Source organism: Salvelinus namaycush, chromosome 31, assembly GCF_016432855.1.
Source record: "Salvelinus namaycush isolate Seneca chromosome 31, SaNama_1.0, whole genome shotgun sequence".
Taxonomy (NCBI): domain Eukaryota; kingdom Metazoa; phylum Chordata; class Actinopteri; order Salmoniformes; family Salmonidae; genus Salvelinus; species Salvelinus namaycush.
This window is the reverse complement of record NC_052337.1, coordinates 4,386,478-4,406,931: the sequence shown is the minus strand read 5'-3', so window position 1 is coordinate 4,406,931 and position 20,454 is coordinate 4,386,478. Positions and strand designations below refer to the sequence as shown.

The window sequence follows — 20,454 nt, the reverse complement described above, 5'->3', positions numbered from 1 at the left end:
AAGAGAGGGTGGGACAATGCAAATAGTCTGGGTAGCCAGTTGATTAGCTGTTCAGGGATCTTATGGCTTGAGGATAGAAGCTGTTAAGAAGCCTTTTGGACGTAGACTTGGTGCTCTGGTACCGCTTGCTGTGCGGTAGCAGAGAGAACAGTCTATGACTAGGTTGGCTGGAGTCTGACAATTTTTAGGGCCTTCCTCTGACACTGCCTGGTATAGAGGTCCTGGATAGCAGGAAGCTTGGTCCCCGTGATGACTGGGCCGTACGCACTACCCTCTGTAGTGCCTTGCGGTCGGAGGCTGAGAAGTTGCCATACCAGTCAGGATGCTCTCGATGGTGCAGCTGAAGAACCTTTTGAGGATCTGAGGACCCATGCTAAATCTTTTCAGTCTCCTGAGGGGAAATAGGCTTTTCATGCCCTATTCATGACTGTCTTGGTATGTTTGGACCATGATAGTTCGTTGGAGATGTGGACACCGAGGAATTTGAAGCTCTCAACCTGCTCCACTACAGCCCCGTCTAAGAGAATGGAGGCGTGCTCGGTCCTCCTTTTCCTGTAGTTCACAATCATCTCCTTTGTCTTGATCACGTTGAGGGAGAGGTTGTGATCCTAGCACCACACGGCCAGGTCTCTGACTTCCTCCCTATAGGCGGTCTCATAGTTGTCGGTGATCAGGCTGTTGTGTCGCCAGCAAACTTAATAATGGTGTTTAAGTCGTGCCTGGCCATGCAGTCATGGGTGAACAGGGAGTACAGGAGGGGTCTAAGTACACAGCCCTCAGGGGTTCCAGTGTTGAGGATCAACGTGGCAGATGTGTTGTTACCTACCCTTACCACCTGGGGGCGACCCGTCAGGAAGTCCAGAATCCAGTTGCGAGGGAGGTTTTCAGTCCCAGGGTCCTTAGCTTAGTGATGACCTTTGAGGGCACTATGGTGTTGAACACTGAGCTGTAGTGAACGAATAGCATTCTCACGTAGGTGTTCCTTTTGTACAGGTGGGAAAGGGCAGTGTGGAGTGCAATAGAGATTGCACCATCTGTGGATCTGTTGGGGCGGTACGGCAAATTGGAGTGGGTCTAGGGTTTCTGGGATAATGGTGTTGATGTGAGCCATGACCAACTTTCCAAGAACTTCATGGCTACAGACGTGAGTGCTATGGGTCGGAAGTCATTTAGGCATGTTACCTTAGTGTTCTTGGGAACAGGGACTATGGTGGTCTGCTTGAAACATGTTGGTATTACAGACTCAGGTCAAGGACAGTTTGAAAATGTCAGTGAAGACACTTGCCAGTTGGTCAGCACATGCTCGGAGTACACGACATTGTAATCCGTCTGGCCCCGCAGCCTTGTGAATGTTGACCTGTTTAAAAGGTCTTACACACATCGGCTACGGAGAGCGTGATCACACAGTCGTCCAGAACAGCTGATGCTCTCATGCATGCTCGTCTGGTATGCTTGCGTCACTGGGCAGCTTGCGGCTGTGCTTACCTTTGTAGTCTGTAATAGTTTGCAAGCCCTGTCACATCTGACGAGCGTCGGAGCCGGTGTAGTACGATTCAATCTTAGTTCTGTATTGACGCTTTGCCTGTTTGATGGTTCGTCGGAGGGCATAGCGGGATTTCTTATAAGCGTCCGGGTTAGAGTCCAGCTCCTTGAAAGCGGCAGCTCCACCCTTTAGCTCAGTGCGGATATTGCCTGTAATCCTTTGTTTCTGTTTGGGGTATGTATGTACTGTCACCGTGGGGACGATGTCATCGATGCACTTACTGATGAAGCCAGCGACTGATGTGTACTCCTCAATGCCATCGGAAGAATCCCGGAATATATTCCAGTCTGTGCTAGCAAAACAGTCCTGTAGCTTAGCTTCTGCATCATCTGACCACTTCATAATTTACCGCGTCACCTGTGCTTCCTGCTTTAGTTTCTGCTTGTAAGCAGGAATCAGGAGGATAGAATTATGGTCAGATTTGCTAAATGGAAGGCGAGGGAGAGCTTTGTATGCGTCTGTGTGTGGAGTAAAGGTTGTCTAGAGTTTTTTCCCCCTCTGGTTGCACATATGACATGCTGGTAGAAATGAGGTAAAACAGATTTAAGTGTTTCTGCATTCAAGTCCCAGGCCCTTAGGAGCGCCGCCTCTGGATGAGCATTTTCCTGTTTGCTTTATACATCTCATTGAGTGCGGACTTAGTGCCAGCATCGGTGGTAGATCGACAATTACGAAGAACATAGATGACAACTCTTGGTAAATAGTGTGGTCTACAACTTATCATGAGATACTCTACCTCAGGTGAGCAAAACCTCGAGACGTCCCTATTAGACTTTGTGCACCAGCTGTTTACAAATATACACAGACCGCCACCCCTTATCTTACCGGAGGCAGCTGTTCTATCTTGCTGATGCAGCGTAAACCCCGCCAGCTGTATGTTATCCATGTTGTCGTTCAGCCACGACTCGGAGAAACACAAGATATTACAGGATATTCAAAATCGTAGCTCGTCTATTTTGTTATCCAATGACTTTGCGTCAGATCCTTACAAGGCACCGCGACCTACGTCCCCGATATCCCTCTCTCTTTCTCCTGTGAATGACGGGGATGTTGGCCTTGTCGGGTGTCTGAAGTAAATCCTTCGCATCCGACTCGTTAAAGAAAAAATCTTCATCCAGAAAAAAGTAAACTCTGTCCTGATATCCAAAAACTATTTTCGGTCATTAGAGACAGTTGCAGAAATATTATGTACAAAATAAGTTACAAATAATGCGAAAAACACACACAATAGCACAATTGGTTAAGAGCCCGTAAAATGGCAGCCATCTCCTCCGACGACATTCTGTTGTATACTTAGTGACTAAAGATATATTTCAGCTTTTCATTTTTTAATTAATTTGTAAAAAATTCTGAAAACATAATTCCACTTTTGACATTATGGGGTCTTGTGTGTAGGCCAGTGACACAAAATAGAAATATAATACATTTTTAATTCAGGCTGTAAAAAATTGTGGAAAAAGTCAAGGGGTGTGAATACTTTAAGGCTGTGTAGAGCACTAAGCTATTGGGATTAACAGCATGATGTAGGCCTTTATATTTCCATTAACACACTACTGATCATTCAGTTCCCACAGAGCCTGGCAAGTGGCAACACCAGGGTTGTGGGTTTGAATCCCACAAGCACCACATAGTTTACTGGAAATTGCTTTGGATAAAAAGAGCCAGTTAAAATGAACATATGACTATCATAAAACAATACAAAGGTTATAAAATGTGGAGAGAATGCTAGATGTGGCCTATTGCTATGCATCGCAGAATGAGAATGATGGATGTGGCCTATTGCTGGGCATCCCAGAATGAGAATGATGGATGTGGCATATTGCTGGGCATCCCAGAATGAGGACACACTAGTTCTCTGGATGTAGATGGGGGAAATGTTCACGTGAGGAAGTCCTCAGGCACTCTTCTCCTTACTGGATGGTCTAATTTATATAGGCCTCCCCATCACCGCTCATCAGAAGTGCAATGCCTGTTTTAGCAATTTAGTCTAATCTGGGTTAGGGTTAGTTAAATCTGGGACAAAGAGACGCTCACACACAAGCTCATTCATACACAAAGTTTCATTGTCACAGACATACACAATCATACAAGCGCATACCACACACAGAATCATGCACACGCCACACACACACACACAGAACCACACACACACACACACACAGAACCACACATGCACTGCTTATCTTAAAACACATCTTCCTAAACTGAACAAAAATATAAACGCAACATGTAAAGTGTTGGTCCCATGTTTCATGAGCTGAAATAAAAGATCCCAGAAATGTTCTATATGCACAAAAACTTTATTTCTCTACAATTGTGCACAAATTTGTTTACATCCCTGTTAGTGAGCATTTCTCCTTTGCCAAGATAATCCATCCAGTTGACAGGTGTGGCATATCAAGAAGCTGATTAAACAGCATGCTCATTACACAGGTGCACCTTGTTCTAAGGACAATAAAAGGCCACTAAAATATGCAATTCTGTCACAACGCAATAACAGATGTCTCAAGTTGAGCGAGCGTGCATTTGGTATGCTGACTGCAGGAATGTCCACCAGAGCTGTTGCCAGAGAATTGAATGTTCAATACATTAAGCCCCCTCCAATATCATTTTAGAGAATTTGACAGTACGTCCAACCGGCCTCACAACCGCAGACATGTAACCAAGCCAGCCCAGCTGAGACTAGCCACCTGGACAGGTGATGAAACTGTGGGTTTGCACAACCAAAGGATTTCTGCACAAACCGTCTCAGGGAAGCTCATCTGCATGCTCGTCGTCCTCACCAGGGTCTTGACCTGACTACAGTTTGGCATTGTAACCAACTCTGTGGGCAACTACTCACCTTTGATGGCCACTGGCACCCTGGAGAAGTGTGTTCTTCACAGATGAATCCTGGTTTCAACTGTACCAAGGCAGATGGCAGACAGCGTGTATGGCGTCATGTGGACGAGTGGTCTGCTGATGTCAATGTTGTGAACAGAGGGCTCCATGGTGGCGGTGGGGTTATGGTATGGGGCAGGAATAAGCTACGGACAACGAACACAATTGCATTTTATCAATGGCCATTTGAATGCACAGAGATACCGGGACGAGATCCTGAGGCCCATTGTTGTGCCATTCATTCGCCGCCATCACCTCATGTTTCAGCATGATAAATCACGGCCCCATGTCGCAAGAATCTGTACACAATTCCTGGAAGCTGCAAATGTACCAGTTCTTCCATGGCCTGCATACTCAGACATGTCACCCACTGAGCATGTTTGGGATGCTCTGGATCGACATGTACGACAGCGTGTTCCAGTTCCCGCCAATATCCACTACATTTGCACAGCCATTGAAGAGTGGGACAACATTCCACAGGCCACAATCAGCCTGATCAACTCTATGGGAAGGAGATGTCGCACTGCATGAGGCAAATGGTGGCCACACCAGATGCTGACTGGTTTTCTGATCCACACCTACTTTTTTTGTTCTTCAAAAGGGTATCTGTGACCAACAGATGCATATCTGTATTCCCAGTCATGTGAAATCCATAGATTGTGAATAAGAAATGAGGCTTCATTTATTGTAGCTGGGGATTTTAACAAAGCTAATCTGAGAACGAGGCTTCCTAAATTCTATCAGCATATCATATGCGCGACACAAGCTGGTAGCATTCTGGACCACTGCTTCCGCGATGCATACAAAGCCCTCCCCCGCGCGGACCACCGCTTTTAATCATGGCAAGGCGACTGGAAACATGACAGAATACAAAGTGTAGTTTTTTCCTCCGCAAGGCAATCAAACAAGCGTCTGTATAGAGACAAAGTAGAGTCGCAATTCAATAGCTCAAACGCGAGACGTATGTGACAGTCAATCCCGGATTACATAAAGAAAACCAGCCCCGTTGCGGACATCGACGCCTTGCTCCCAGACAAATTAAAAACAACTTTGCTCGCTTTGAGGACAATACAGTACCACTGACACGGTCCGCTACCAAAGCCTGTGGGCTCTCCTTCTCTGTGGCCAACGTGAGTAAAACATTTAAACATGTTAACCCTCGCAAGGCTGCCAGCCCAGACGGCATCCCTAGCCGCGTCCTCAGAGCATGCGCAGACCAGCTGGCGGGTGTGTTTATGGACATTTTCATCAATCCCTATCCCAGTCTGCTGTCCCCACATGCTTAAAGATGGCCACCATTGTTCCTGTTCCCAAGAAAGCTAAGGTAACTGATCTCAATGACTATCACCCCGTAGCACTCACTTCTGTCATCATGAAGTGCTTTGAGAGACTAGTCAAGGACCATATCACCTCCACCCTACCTGACACCCTAGACCCACTCCAATTTGCTTACCGACCCAATAGGTCAACAGATGCAATCACCATCACACTGCCCTATCCCATCTGGACAAGAGGAATATGCATGTAAGAATGCTGTTCATTGACTACTGCTCAGCATTTAACCCCATAGTACCCTCCAAACTTATCATTAATCTCCAAACCCTGCGTCTCGACCCCGCCCTGTGCAACTGGGTCCTGGACTTTGACGGACCACCCCCAGGTGGTGAAGGAAGGAAAGACCTTCTCCACCCCGCTGATCCTCAACACGGGGCCCCACAAGGGTGCGTTCTCAGCCCTCTCCTGTACTCCCTGTTCACGCATGACTGCGTGGCCATGTACGCCTTCAACTCAAATCATCAAGTTCGCAGACGACACTACAGTGGTAGGCTTGATTACCAACAACGACGAGACAGCCTACAGAGAGGAGGTGAGGGCACTCGGAGTGTGGTGTCAGGAAAATAACCTCACACTCAATGTCAACAAAACAAAGGAGATGATCGTGGACTTCAGGAAACAGCAGAGGGAGCACCCCCCCCCATCCACATTGACGGGACAGTACTAGAGAAGGTGGAAAGTTTTAAGTGCTTTGGCGTACACATCACAGACAAACTGAAATGGTCCACCCACACAGACAGCGTGGTGAAGGCGCAACCCCAGGAGGCTGAAGAAATTTAGCTTGTCACCTAAAACACAAACTTTTACAGATGCACAATCGAGAGCATCCTGTCGGGCTATATCACCGCCTGGTACGGCAACTGCACCGCCCTCAACTGCAAGGCTCTCCAGAGGGTAGTGCGGTCTGCACAACGCATCACCGGGGACAAACTACCTGCCCTTCAGGACACCTAGAGTACCCGATGTCACAGGAAGGCCAAAAAGATCATCAGGGACAACAACCACCCGAGCCACTGCCTGTTCACCCCGCTATCATCCAGAAGGCGAGGTCAGTACCGGTGCATCATTGCTGGGACGTAGAGACTGAAAAACAGCTTCCATCTAAAGGCCATCAGACGGTTAAACAGACATAACTAACAGAGGCTGCTGCCAACATACCGACTCAAATCTCTGGCCACTTTAATACATTTAATAAAGGTATCACTAGTCACTTTATATAACGCCACTTTAATAATGTTTACATACCCTACATTACTCATCTCATATGTATATACTGTATTCTATACCATCTACTGCATCTTGCCTATGCCACACAGCCATCACTCATCCATATACTTATATGTACATATTCTTATTCATTCCTTTACATTTGTGTGTATAAGGTAGTCGTTGTGAATTTATTAGATTACTTGTTGGTTATTACCGCACTGTTGGAACTAGAAGCACAAGCATCTCGCTACACTCAGCATTAACATCTGCTAACCACGTGTATGTGACCAATCAAATTTGATTCGGGCCTAATGAATTTCAATTGACCGACTTACTTATATGAACTGTAACTCAGTTAAGATTATTGCACGTTGCGTTTATATTTTTATTCAGTGTAAATTCAGGAGGAAACAGTAAAAAAGAAAAAAAAGAAAAGGGAAATAAAAAAGTTCAATATTCTAATACAACTATTTTCAGATATTCGTTCTTTATCAATCTATGCTTATGGGAAGTTGTTAGCCTGTGGCTTATAGTAGAAAGGACAGCGAAGCAGCTTCCACTTGCGATAAATAGTTTCCTTAGTTGAGCAGGGGTGGGTGGGTCAGTATTGTTTTGAAGACCAGAGTTTTTCTAGCCTACCCCAAGACCTATTAAAGCACTACTTAAAATCCTTGCCCATCATCCTCCTTATCATCCTGCAGATCAATCCAGTTTCCATCGGTTAATACAATGCGTCTTCACCTAAATGGAGTTGTGTGTATGACAGGATTCGTTTATTGTGATCCTCAGGAAGCCTTTGGTGAGTCAATTAACATAGTTATTCAATAGAAAGGTCAATTAACCAATCATTTGAGTGTGAAGCAGTATGTCTTGTCAGATGGGAAGGGACATGTATGACAGAGCGACAAGGGTTTCAGCCTTGTGGTCGGCCAAGCTTAGGGTTAGGTTTGTACCATGTTGTGCTGCTGCCATGTGTTGCTACTAGAGGTCGACCGATTATGATTTTTCAACGCCGATACCGATTATTGGAGGACCAAAAAAAGCCGATACCGATTAAATCGGACGATTTTTAAAATGTATTTGTAATAATGACAATACTGAATGAACACTTATTTTAACTTAATATAATACATCAATAAAATCAATTTAGCCTCAAATAAATAATGAAACATGTTCAATTTGGTTTAAATAATGCAAAAACAAAGTGTTGGAGAAGAAAGTAAGTGCAAGTGCAATATGCGCCATGTAAGAAAGCTAACGTTTAAGTTCCTTGCTCAGAACATGAGAACCTATGAAAGCTGGTGGTTCCTTTTAACATGAGTCTTCAATATTCCCAGGTAAGAAGTTTTAGGTTGTAGTTATTATAGGAATTATAGGACTATTTCTCTCTATACCATTTGTATTTCATATACCTTTGACTATTGGATGTTCTTATAGGCCCTTTAGTATTGCCAGTGTAACAGTATAGCTTCCATCCCTCTCCTCGCCGCTACCTGGGCTCGAACCAGGAACACATCGACAACAGCCACCCTCGAAGCAGCGTTACCCATGCAGAGCAAGGGGAACAACTACTCCAAGTCTCAGAGCGAGTGACGTTTGAAATGCTATTAGCGCGCAACTCGCTAACTAGCTAGCCATTTCACATCGGTTACACCAGCCTAATCTCGGGAGTTGATAGGCTTGAAGTCATAAACAGCGCAATGCGTGTAGCATTGCGAAGAGCTGCTGGCAAAACGCACGAAAGTGCTGTTTGAATGAATGCTTACGAGCCTGCTGCTGCCTACCACCGCTCAGTCAGACTGCTCTATCAAATATCAAATCATAGACTTAATTATAACATAACACACAGAAATACGAGCCTTAGGTCATTAATATGGTCGAATCCGGAAACTATCATCTCGAAAACAAAACGTTTATTATTTCAGTGAAATACGGAACCGTTCCGTATTTTATCTAACGGGTGGCATCCATAAGTCTAAATATTCCTGTTACATTGCACAACCTTCAATGTTATGTCATAATTACGTAAAATTCTGTCAAATTAGTTTGCACCGAGCCAGGCGGCCCAAACTGTTGCATATACTCTGACTCTGCGTGCAATGAACGCAAGAGAAGTGACAATTTCACCTGGTTAATATTGCCTGCTAACCTGGATTTCTTTTAGCTAAATATGCAGGTATAAAAATATATACTTCTGTGTATTGATTTTAAGAAAGGCATCGATGTTTATGGTTAGGTACAGTCGTGCAACGATTGTGCTTTTTTCGCAAATGCGCTTTTGTTAAATCATCCCCCGTTTGGCGAAGTTGGTTGTCTTTGTTAGGAAGACATAGTTTTCACACAGTTTGCAATGAGCCAGGCAGCCCAAACTGCTGCATATACCCTGACTCTGTTGCAAGAGAAGTGACACAATTTTCCTAGTTAAAAGAAATTCATGTTAGCAGGCAATATTAACTAAATATGCAGGTTTAAAAAATATATACTTGTGTATTGATTTTAAGAAAGGCATTGATGTTTATGGTTAGGTACACGTTGGCGCAACGACAGTCCTGTTTCGCGAATGGTCACCGCATCGATTATATGCAACGCAGGACACGCTAGATAAACTAGTAATATCATCAACCATGTGTAGTTAACTAGTGATTATGATTGATTGATTGTTTTTTATAAGATAAGTTTAATGCTAGCTGGCAACTTACCTTGGCTTCTTACTGCATTCGCGTAACAGGCAGGCTCCTCGTGGAGTGCAATGTAAAGACGGTGGTTAGAGGGTTGGACTAGTTAACTGTAAGGTTGCAAGATTGAATCCCCCGAGCTGACAAGGTAAAAATCTGTCGTTCTGCCCCTGAACAAGGCAGTTAAACCCACCGTTCCTAGGCCGTCATTGAAAATAAGAATGTGTTCTTAACTGACTTGCCTTGTTAAATAAAGGTGTAAAAAAATAAATAATAATAATCGGCCAAATCAGTGTCCAAATCGATTTCCGATTGTTATGAAAACTTGAAAATCGGCCATTCCGACTAATCGGTCGACCTCTAGTTGCTACCATGTTGTTGTCAGGTGTTGCTGCCTTAGGTCTCTATGTAGTGTTGTCTCTCGTCGTGATGTGTGTGTGCGCACATGCATATGCCTCCTGCAGAGACGGGGGATAAAAAAATAAATATATTTTTATCCCAGCCCCAGTCTCTGCAGGAGGCCTTTTGGTAGGCAGTCATTGAAAATAAGAATTTGTTCTTAACTGACTTGCCTAGTTAAATAAAAGGTAAAGAATATATATATATATATATAAATAAAAAGGTCTCAGCCCTCTTGTCGGCCAAGCTTAGCAGAATCATCAACTCTCGGCTTGGACAGAGCCGAAAAAAAACGCTCAGGATTCTTCACATGCTTTGGCCATAAAAGGCAGAGGGAGGGAAACCTCACCTCTTATTGTGGAGAAAGCTAGATGCACGTGCACACACACACACTGGGGGGGGGGGGGGGGGGGGGGACCAGTTGGAGCACACACACACACATCGGGGGGGGGGGACCAGTTGGAGACACACACACACTGGGGGGGGGGGGACCAGTTGGAGACACACACACTGGGGGGGGGGGGGGGGGACCAGTTGGAGACACACACACACACTGGGGGGGGACCAGTTGGAGACACACACTGGGGGGTGGGACCAGTTGGAGACACACACACACACACTGGGGGGGGGGGGACCAGTTGGAGACACACACACACACACTGGGGGGGGGGGGGGGGGGGAACCAGTTGGAGACACACACACACACTGGGGGGGGGGGGGGGGGGGGGACCAGTTGGAGACACACACACACACTGGGGGGGGGGACCAGTTGGAGACACACACACACACACTGGGGGGGGGGGGGGACCAGTTGGAAAAACACACACACACTGGGGGGGGGGGGGGGGGGACCAGTTGGAGACACACACACACACACACACTTGGGGGGGGGGACCAGTTGGAGACACACACACCTGACACCACTCAAAAGTAGAGAAGAACAAAGGATTTTCTGCTGTGGAGAAATCTAATCAGAGACACATTTCCATCTATTTTTAGACCACGTTTCCAGGGTGTGTGTGATCAGACTGGGAATTGGGGGGGGGGGGGGGGGGGGGGGTTGAGGATTAATGTGTTGTGACAGCAGCTATCTCCTGGGATGTGTACTGATTTGAAAGTTTAGGCCTAGAGGGAGGGCATTCACATTGCACAGAGACAGTACAGAAAGCAACACAGTGTGTGCACACACACACTGGGGATCACAGTATCCTACTTGTTGGAAGAGGGAGCATGTTTCTCAACATTGAAATAAATCACTCTGTACTGTAGTTGATGGATGGGACTGATTTTATAATTAGAACATTTTTAACAACAAAAATGTAACATCTCCTGCCTTGCTTGGGTGTTTAAAACAGACCTAATCCACCCCACATAACACAGACCCACCCCCAGCTCCTACCCACGACGGACCCCAGCTCCTACCCACGATGGACCCCAGCTCCTACCCACGACGGACCCCAGCTCCTACCCACGACTCCTTCTCCTAGATCTGAAAGTCTGATGGATGTTAGGATCATTTCTCCACCGAGCCCTATGGTACACTGGTGGAGGCTAGGGGTCAGAGGCTAGGGGTCTGAGGCTAGGGGTCTGAGGCTAGGGGTCTGAGGCTAGGGGTCTGAGGCTAGGGGTCTGAGGCTAGGGGTCTCTGAGTTGGAGGATACAGGCCACTACAGGCAGTTCACACACACACACACTTAACCCTGAGTGTCACATACTTACATTTGAACTAATAAGAGCTTAGAAACCCCTAACAAAACACCAATCACATAGTTAAATGGGTGTGTTCTATACTACAGCGCTATTAAAAAGTGTGACATAAAATGACTCAATTGGTTGTGGGGTCACTTACCGGCTGGGGCTGCTCTGCAATACAGCAGTTGAAACACAACCAGAACTCGCTCATCACTTAGCAGTCTTAACGTGTTCCAGGGTCTAGTATCCCTCACTGCTAGGCTAGGATGATGCTCCAAAGTCCCACGGTGGGGTGGGGGAGGGGGTACTGTAGCGCAGGCTTGGGTGGGTGGGGGTGGGGGACGCAGCCTGAGAGGAGGAGGCAGAGATCCAGAGAGCCTCTCAGGGCAGTAGGCTCCTGACCGGGTCAGTCACACCTGGGATAGAGAGGAGAGGCAAGAGGTGAGCTGACCGTTTGTACAGTCGTCACATTAACACTACCCATACACATGTGAAATGTGTTCAAGTGTACAGTCACACACACACACACACAGTCACACACACAGTCACACACACAGTCACACACACAGTCACACATACAAATAAATGGTCAAAGTGCAGTGTATGCGTACGGTTCTCCAAGTGGTCACTATCTGGGTTTGTGGGTTAGAGATATTCCTTGTCTTAATAAGACAGGAGAGACTGGCCGCAGGCTCCCGTCTGTGTGATTGTGTTTCTGACACTCTTCTCTACTTAGCTGTGGTGCTACTTCACTCACAATGAGCCCGGAGTACAGGCATATGCCATTGAGTCTGGTGACCTACACAGACACAATACAAGTGTATTGCTCGGCTACCTTCGGCTAGTGTCCAACACTACCTGAGGCCGAGACGATTCACATTAACACCTGGCCTTGTGCAACCACACATAATAGCAAATGTGTTGGTGTTCTCATACTTGTTTTCTTAAGGGAAAATAAATGTGCAATTGACTGTCTGGGACTTTCACCTTTTTCAGCAGTCATGTCAGTCGAGCTGAAGTGTGAGTCCATTGGTATGGTGAGACGTGATTGCTCCCCAAAAATATGAAACACAAATATTTCTATCGAGGCACACTGAAGATACTAGAACCAATCCACATTTACTTTTCCTCTGCAAACAAAAGGAGTAATGAGTTTGACAACTCCAGTGCAGAATAGTTGATCTATTTACCTAGTCGGCTTGTTGTTGTGTGTTTTAGGCTAGAGAAATCCAAGTTACCAGTGCCACAGGGAGGGAGCCCTGCATTCTGACAAGCAGCCAATGCACAACACCAGCAGTTTTATCGGTCTTTGTTAAAAAGATGGCGATCCAAAACGTTCCATTCCTACTTTAATTATTTCTCAATTCCTAAATATGAACGAACTGCACCATTTTAAACCCAGCGTTTTTAGCAGCATGGTTAAGCACATTACCACTCACACAGTGAGTGCATAGGGGAGAGTGGGGCTAAACGTAACACAGGTCAAATGTAGGATAACTTGGGGTAAAACGCAACCCTACCTAAAAATAATTTTGGGGGAGTGACTTAAATTGTGATGAGAGATGGCATTTTTTTTTTTTTTGAGCAAGAGTAGTGACAACAAGGAAAGGGTTGGGGGACAAAATGGTGACATGAAGTGGTTTCTGTGAGAACTACAGGCAGGGGTCAGAAAATCGAATCAAAACGTTACGAATCGGGCCTCCCGGGTGGCGCAGTGGTCTAGGGCACTGCATCGCAGTGCTAGCTGCGCCACCAGAGTCTCTGGGTTCGCGCCCAGGCTCTGTCGCAGCCGGCCGCGACCGGGAGGTCCGTGGGGCGACGCACAATTGGGCTAGCGTCGTCCGGGTTAGGGAGAGTTTGGCCGGTAGGGATATCCTTGTCTCATCACGCTCCAGCGACTCCTGTGGCGGGCCGGGCGCAGTGCGCGCTAACCAAGGGGGCCAGGTGCACGGTGTTTCCTCTGACACATTGGTGCGGCTGGCTTCCGGGTTGGAGGCGCGCTGTGTTAAGAAGCAGTGCGGCTTGGTTGGGTTGTGCTTCGGAGGACGCGTGGCTTTCGACCTTCGTCTCTCCCGAGCCCGTACGGGAGTTGTAGCGATGAGACAAGATAGTAATTACTAGCGATTGGATACCACGAAAATTGGGGAGAAAAAGGGGATAAAATCTTCAAAAAATACAACAAAAAAACGTTACGAATCGCCAATTCATATTTTTTTTGTTGTTGCTCATATTATTTACTTTCTACTTTCCGAAAATACCTCATTTTCATTCAGTGTTGAACTGAGCATGTAACTGTGTTGGTCGGTCATTGATCTACAAGTAATTGATCTACAAGCCAAACAACCCTAGGGAACATCAGTAGCCTAGTGAAACCACGCCCCGGTGTGCCCGGCCTTCGCCCCGGTGTGCCCGGCCTTCGAACGCGCTAACTAACGCGAGGTAGGTGGCCTGTTTTTCCCCCCCAGTTCAGAGAAATTAGTAAGTGAAGTCGCTTGCATTATTTGCCACGAAGTGAAAGTACCAGGTTTTGGTTACTATATGATTCCATATGTGTTATTTCATAGTTTTGATGTCTTCACTATTATTATACAATGTAGAAAAAAGTAAAAAATAAAGAAAAACCCTGGGATGAATAAGTGTGTCCAGACTGGTACAGTATTTCTGATACATTTTAAGACTTTCTGGTAGATGTTTTCTAAAGACCCCTTTTCCATCTGTTTATCCAGAAATCAACTGCTCTTTAATTACTTGTTACTTTCATATCTTATCAGTATTTTTTTTTGTTTAAACTGCATTGTTGGTTAGGGGCTCGTAAGTACACCTGTTGTATTCGGCGCATGTGACTAATACAAATTTGATTTGATTTAAGTCAAAGCCTTTACTTATGCCAAATGTTTTAGATGAAAATGGTTGAGAAATGTATCAATTCCTTCATTCCATGTGTAACTCTCTGTTGTTTGTGTCGAACTGCTTTGCTTTATCTTGGCCAGGTCGCAGTTATAAATGAAAACTTGTTCTCAACTAGCCTACCTGGTTAAATAAAAAGGTGAAATTAAAATTACCCTAAAAATACCCTAAAAATAGACTTCACTTTCATTTGTCACCCAATTTAACATGCTCCTATGAATTTCACATGTTGGTGCTCATGGGTCCTTTTCGATGGAAAAACCCTCTGAGGAAAACCTCAGTTCATTACTTCATGTTGCGATAGTAGAGCAAGTCAATAAACCGTCTTTCTTATGTTACCTCCAGAAGTACAACCACAATACACCTGTAGTAAGGTCTACAAATGAAAATACAAATGTAACCCTTGTGCTTTTCCACTCAGCAGCATGTTCTGCAGATGGAGTATACAGAGACAGTGGAACTTGGCTTCGATCGTTTCCTTCACAACGTAGGCTAATATAGGAGTATTCTGTGAATAATTGTTGCTGTGATTAAAGATGTGTGTAAACACAAATGGCAGGTATGTGAAGCTGCATGCACGAAGGAATGTCATCGGGATTTGGGGAAATATCTTAATATTTCAAAATACAATCGCAGGAAAACATAGTTTGGAAACATTCACTCTGGTGTTTTGAAATAGTCAGTGGCAGTTTAAAACTTTCTTTGGACAATAATTTCCTCCATGTTAGATGTCATATTACACAATGTGTTTCCCCTTTTCGTAAGCCTAGATTAGGCGGTTGCATACAAGACATAGCTGCGGGAAGTTGTTTTGAGTAGGGGGTGCTGACGATCACCTTTATAATAATGCATTGCATGCATTCATTTTTTAAATTTAACTAGGCAAGTCAATAAGAACAAATTCTTATTTACAATGACAGCCTACACCAGCCAAACCCTAACCCAGACGATGCTGGGCCAATTGTGCACCGCCCTATGGGACTCCCAACCATGGCCGGTTGTGATACAGCCTGGAATCGAACCAGGGAGTCTGTAGCGATGCCTATAGCAATGACATGCAGTGCCTTAGACCGCTGCACCACTCGGGAGCCCATCTATGCAGACTACAAAAATCCTATTCTTAACCTAAGCATAGGACAAGATTGGGTAACAGCAGTCACAGCACTAAGTTTGTTGGAAAAAAGCTTGTTGTGAACAGCACTCGCGCAGAGACAGAGAGACAGAGAGGCTCAAATGCCCTGAGGGAGCGAGCGTGAGCCCCAATCCTGATTACATTCCTTAGTGCATGCAGCTTCACATACCTGCCATTGTGTCCTTAGCTTAGTGATGAGCTTTGTGGGCACTATGGACACAAATCTTTAAAAATTTAGCTCCACACCGTCCTTTCCCACCTGGACAAAAAGGAACACCTATGTGAGAATGCTATTCATTGACTACAGCTCAGCGTTCAACACCATAGTGCCCTCAAAGCTCATCACTAATCTAAGGACCCTGGGGGGACTAAACACCTCCCTCTGCAACTGGATCCTGGACTTCCTGACGGGCCATCCCCAGGTGGTGAGGGTAGGCAACAACGTCTGCCACGCTGAGCCTCAACACTGGGGCCCCTCAGGGGTGTATACTTAGTCCCCTCCTGTATTCCTTGTTCACCCACGACTGCTTTGCCAGTCACGGCTCCAACACCATCATTAAGTTTCCTGACGACACAACATTGATAGGCCTGATCAACGACAACGACGAGACGGCCTATAGGGAGGTCGTCAGAGACCTGGCAGTATGGTGCCAGGACAACAACCTCTCCCTCAATGTGAGCAAGACAAAGGAGCTGATCGTGGACTACAGGAAAAGGCGGGCCGAACAGGCCCCCATTAACATCAGTGGGGCTGTAGTTGAGCGGGTCTTGAGTTTCAAGTTCCTTGGTGTCCACATCACCAACAAACTATCATGGTCCAAACACACCAAGAGAAATCGTGAAGCGGGCACAACAAAACCTTTTCCTCCCTCAGGAGGAGGGCATGAGTCCCCAGATCCTCAAAAAGTTATACCGCTGCACCATTGAGAGCATCCTGACAGGTTGCATCACCGCCTGGTATGGCAACTGCTCGGCATCTGACCGTAAGGTCATCACTGGGGCCAAGCTTCCTGCCATCCAGGACCTATATAATAGGCGGTGTCAGAGGAAAGCCCATAAAATTGTCAGACTCCAGTCACCCAAGTCCTAGACTGTTCTCTCTGCTACCGCACGGCAAGCGGTACCAGAGCGCCAAGTCTAGGATCAAAAGGCTCCTTAACAGCTTCTACCCCCAAGCCATAAGACTGCTGAACAATTAATCAAATGGTCATCGGACTATTTACATTGACACCCCTCCATTTGTTTTGTACACAGCTGCTAATCGCTGTTTATTATCTATGCATAGTCACTTCACCCCTACCTACATGTACAAATTACCTCGACTAACCTGTACCCCCGCACACTGACTCAATACGGTACACGGTATAATACGGTATATAGCCTTGTTATTGTTATTTTATTACTTATTACTTTCGTTTATTTGGTAAATATTTTCTTAACTGTTCTTGAACTGCACTGTTGGTTAAGGGCTTGTAAGTAAGCATTTCACGGTAAGGTCTACACTTGTTGTATTCGACATGTGACAAATAAAGTTTGATTTGACATTCGCAACTCAACAATCAAAAACGGGACTCATAAGGGACTGCAGTGGCTCGTGAGCCTGCGTTCACACAATAACCCCCCCCCCACCCCTCTTCACGAGCAAAACATTTTAGCAACCCCCTTGTGACAGCGAAGAGAAAACATTTACGTTTTAAAGGGAATTTCCTGTAATTCTGCACATTTTGCCAAGGGTCGTAGAGAACATTTTGCAATTTTAAAGCAAGTTTGCTGCAATTCTACACATTTTGCCATGGGGCGGAGAAAACATTTTGCAATTTTAAAGCAAGTTTGCTGCATTCCTGATCCAGTTGGTACTTGCTGCGGGCCGCCAGTTGCCCATTCCTGATCCAGTTGGTACTTGCTGCAGGCCGCCAGTTGCCCATTCCTGATCCAGTTGGTACTTGCTGCGGGCCTCCAGTTGCCCATTCCTGATCCAGTTGGTACTTGCTGCGGGCCGCCAGTTGCCCATTCCTGATCCAGTTGGTACTTGCTGCGGGCCGCCAGTTGCCCATTCCTGATCCAGTTGGTACTTGCTGCAGGCCGCCAGTTGCCCATTCCTGATCCAGTTGGTACTTGCTGCGGGCCTCCAGTTGCCCATTCCTGATCCAGTTGGTACTTGCTGCAGGCCGCCAGTTGCCCATTCCTGATCCAGTTGGTACTTGCTGCGGGCCTCCACTTGCCCATTCCTGATCCAGTTGGTACTTGCTGCGGGCCGCCAGTTGCCCATTCCTGATCCAGTTGGTACTTGCTGCGGGCCGCCAGTTGCCCATTCCTGATCCAGTTGGTACTTGCTGCGGGCCTCCAGTTGCCCATTCCTGATCCAGTTGGTACTTGCTGCGGGCCTCCAGTTGCCCATTCCTGATCCAGTTGGTACTTGCTGCGGGCCGCCAGTTGCCCATTCCTGATCCAGTTGGTACTTGCTGCGGGCCTCCAGTTGCCCATTCCTGATCCAGTTGGTACTTGCTGCGGGCCGCCAGTTGCCCATTCCTGATCCAGTTGGTACTTGCTGCAGGCCGCCAGTTGCCCATTCCTGATCCAGTTGGTACTTGCTGCGGGCCGCCAGTTGCCCATTCCTGATCCAGTTGGTACTTGCTGCGGGCCGCCAGTTGCCCATTCCTGATCCAGTTGGTACTTGCTGCGGGCCGCCAGTTGCCCATTCCTGATCCAGTTGGTACTTGCTGCAGGCCGCCAGTTGCCCATTCCTGATCCAGTTGGTACTTGCTGCGGGCCGCCAGTTGCCCATTCCTGATCCAGTTGGTACTTGCTGCAGGCCGCCAGTTGCCCATTCCTGATCCAGTTGGTACTTGCTGCAGGCCGCCAGTTGCCCATTCCTGATCCAGTTGGTACTTGCTGCGGGCCTCCACTTGCCCATTCCTGATCCAGTTGGTACTTGCTGCGGGCCTCCAGTTGCCCATTCCTGATCCAGTTGGTACTTGCTGCGGGCCGCCAGTTGCCCATTCCTGATCCAGTTGGTACTTGCTGCGGGCCGCCAGTTGCCCATTCCTGATCCAGTTGGTACTTGCTGCGGGCCGCCAGTTGCCCATTCCTGATCCAGTTGGTACTTGCTGCGGGCCGCCAGTTGCCCATTCCTGATCCAGTTGGTACTTGCTGCGGGCCGCCAGTTGCCCATTCCTGATCCAGTTGGTACTTGCTGCGGGCCTCCAGTTGTAAGCTATGCGCTTGTGATTTAAAACAAACCACAGCTGTTATTTATTTATTTTTTAAGCGAAAGATCTGGGGCCAAATCATGCTTACCTATTTTGAATGATTTTATTTATTTCTGTCTCCTCATGGTGAATATGAAGTGATCTAGAGCTTCTATTTTCTATTCGTTTATCATTCTAACCTTGGTGAAAAGGGAACAATATCAAACAGGGAACATGGCATTCTCTCAGCCTCGGCTTGCAGGCCTGTTCCTGCCCATGTCAAACAAAAACAAGTTGGCGTACTAGCCCCACTAGTCTAGCAAGCAACACAGTGTTGGATCGAGTTGAGCGCTTTTCTCTGCGAAATCCATTTGTGCCCAGTTTTAAAATTAGGCAACATCTTGTGTCTCCCTCCCTCGAAACGTGTGCTCTGTTCATAATTGTCTATTTTGCGTTGCAAACAGTCACAAGTTAAATTAACTTACGCTACAGTGATAACTGCTACTGAATCTTGGCTACTCATCACATTAGGAATTGTATTTTATTGTTAACCTGCAAATGCTTTACTATAAAAAGGTTTAAAAAAATTCAACCCAAAGTAAGACACTGCAGCAAGAGGGTTTCAAAACGCCACCTCAGAAGTCTTTCATCACAGTTTAGTGGAGGACAGAGGCACCTGAAGGAAAATCACTTTGACTTGAAAGGGAAGTTAACACACACAACTGCATAAACTGTCATGGGGAAAATGTTGCTCCTGGTTAAAGCCAGTACTCGATACTAAATCACAGGAAATTACCAAATTATGAAACAAATCAGAATTTCAAAAAGGCATACACTTTTCATCACTTTGTTGTGTCCAAATATGTGTAACTGAAAAAAAAAAAGTGTTCACTTTAACAGTGAATGTGGAAAAAAAAACAAAAAGCTGCCCAAAGCCAACATAAACATCCTCTGCTCACAGAGGGGTTAATTCATGGAGCTATAGAACCAGAGGATGAAGATGAATGAAAAACACTCCTTCACACATCCTCCTCATGGGCCAAATATGTACGGGCCAAAGTTGAAAGCACCAGAACAGAATTGCTGCCAGAGCCCCATCTTCAAGTGCTAAAATTAAAAAAGCTGTATTTCCATCTCCTTTCATTTCTCCAGCGGATGCTGGCTGGTCTCTCTGTGCTCCCTTGCCTTCATCTATTCTGGGTCCTTTGGAGTTTCAGTCCGTTTCCGATGAGATACTATACAAAGTCTTTGAATCATGAATAGACAAGATTTGACCAACTTTTGGTTGCTCCAACTAACCTAATCCAAAGTCAGAATGGAAGCACATTTCACTCACTAGGATGATTCCAAACCCTAGGTCTACTTGTAATTAAGTAATGCACTTGATGTCAAGTCTTGAAGATGTTGGAAGGGTGGTTTGGGAAGGTAGGCCTACAACTTTCAGCCTTCAGTGAAAATTATCATTCCACTTCACCTCATGAAATGCATGAGAAT

General features: G+C 46.1%; 1 protein-coding gene across 1 annotated transcript in view; it reads right to left on the bottom strand.

Moving 5' to 3' along the window:
* cdc42se2 (CDC42 small effector 2) overlaps positions 1-20,454 on the bottom strand; it is an 81,164-nt gene that overhangs the window by 18,422 nt on the left and 42,288 nt on the right. The window contains exon 2 of the mRNA XM_038969949.1: positions 11,891-12,149. Coding sequence (XP_038825877.1) covers positions 11,891-11,944 — 54 coding nt within the window. The 5' untranslated portion in view covers positions 11,945-12,149. The remainder of the gene's footprint in view (positions 1-11,890; positions 12,150-20,454) is intronic.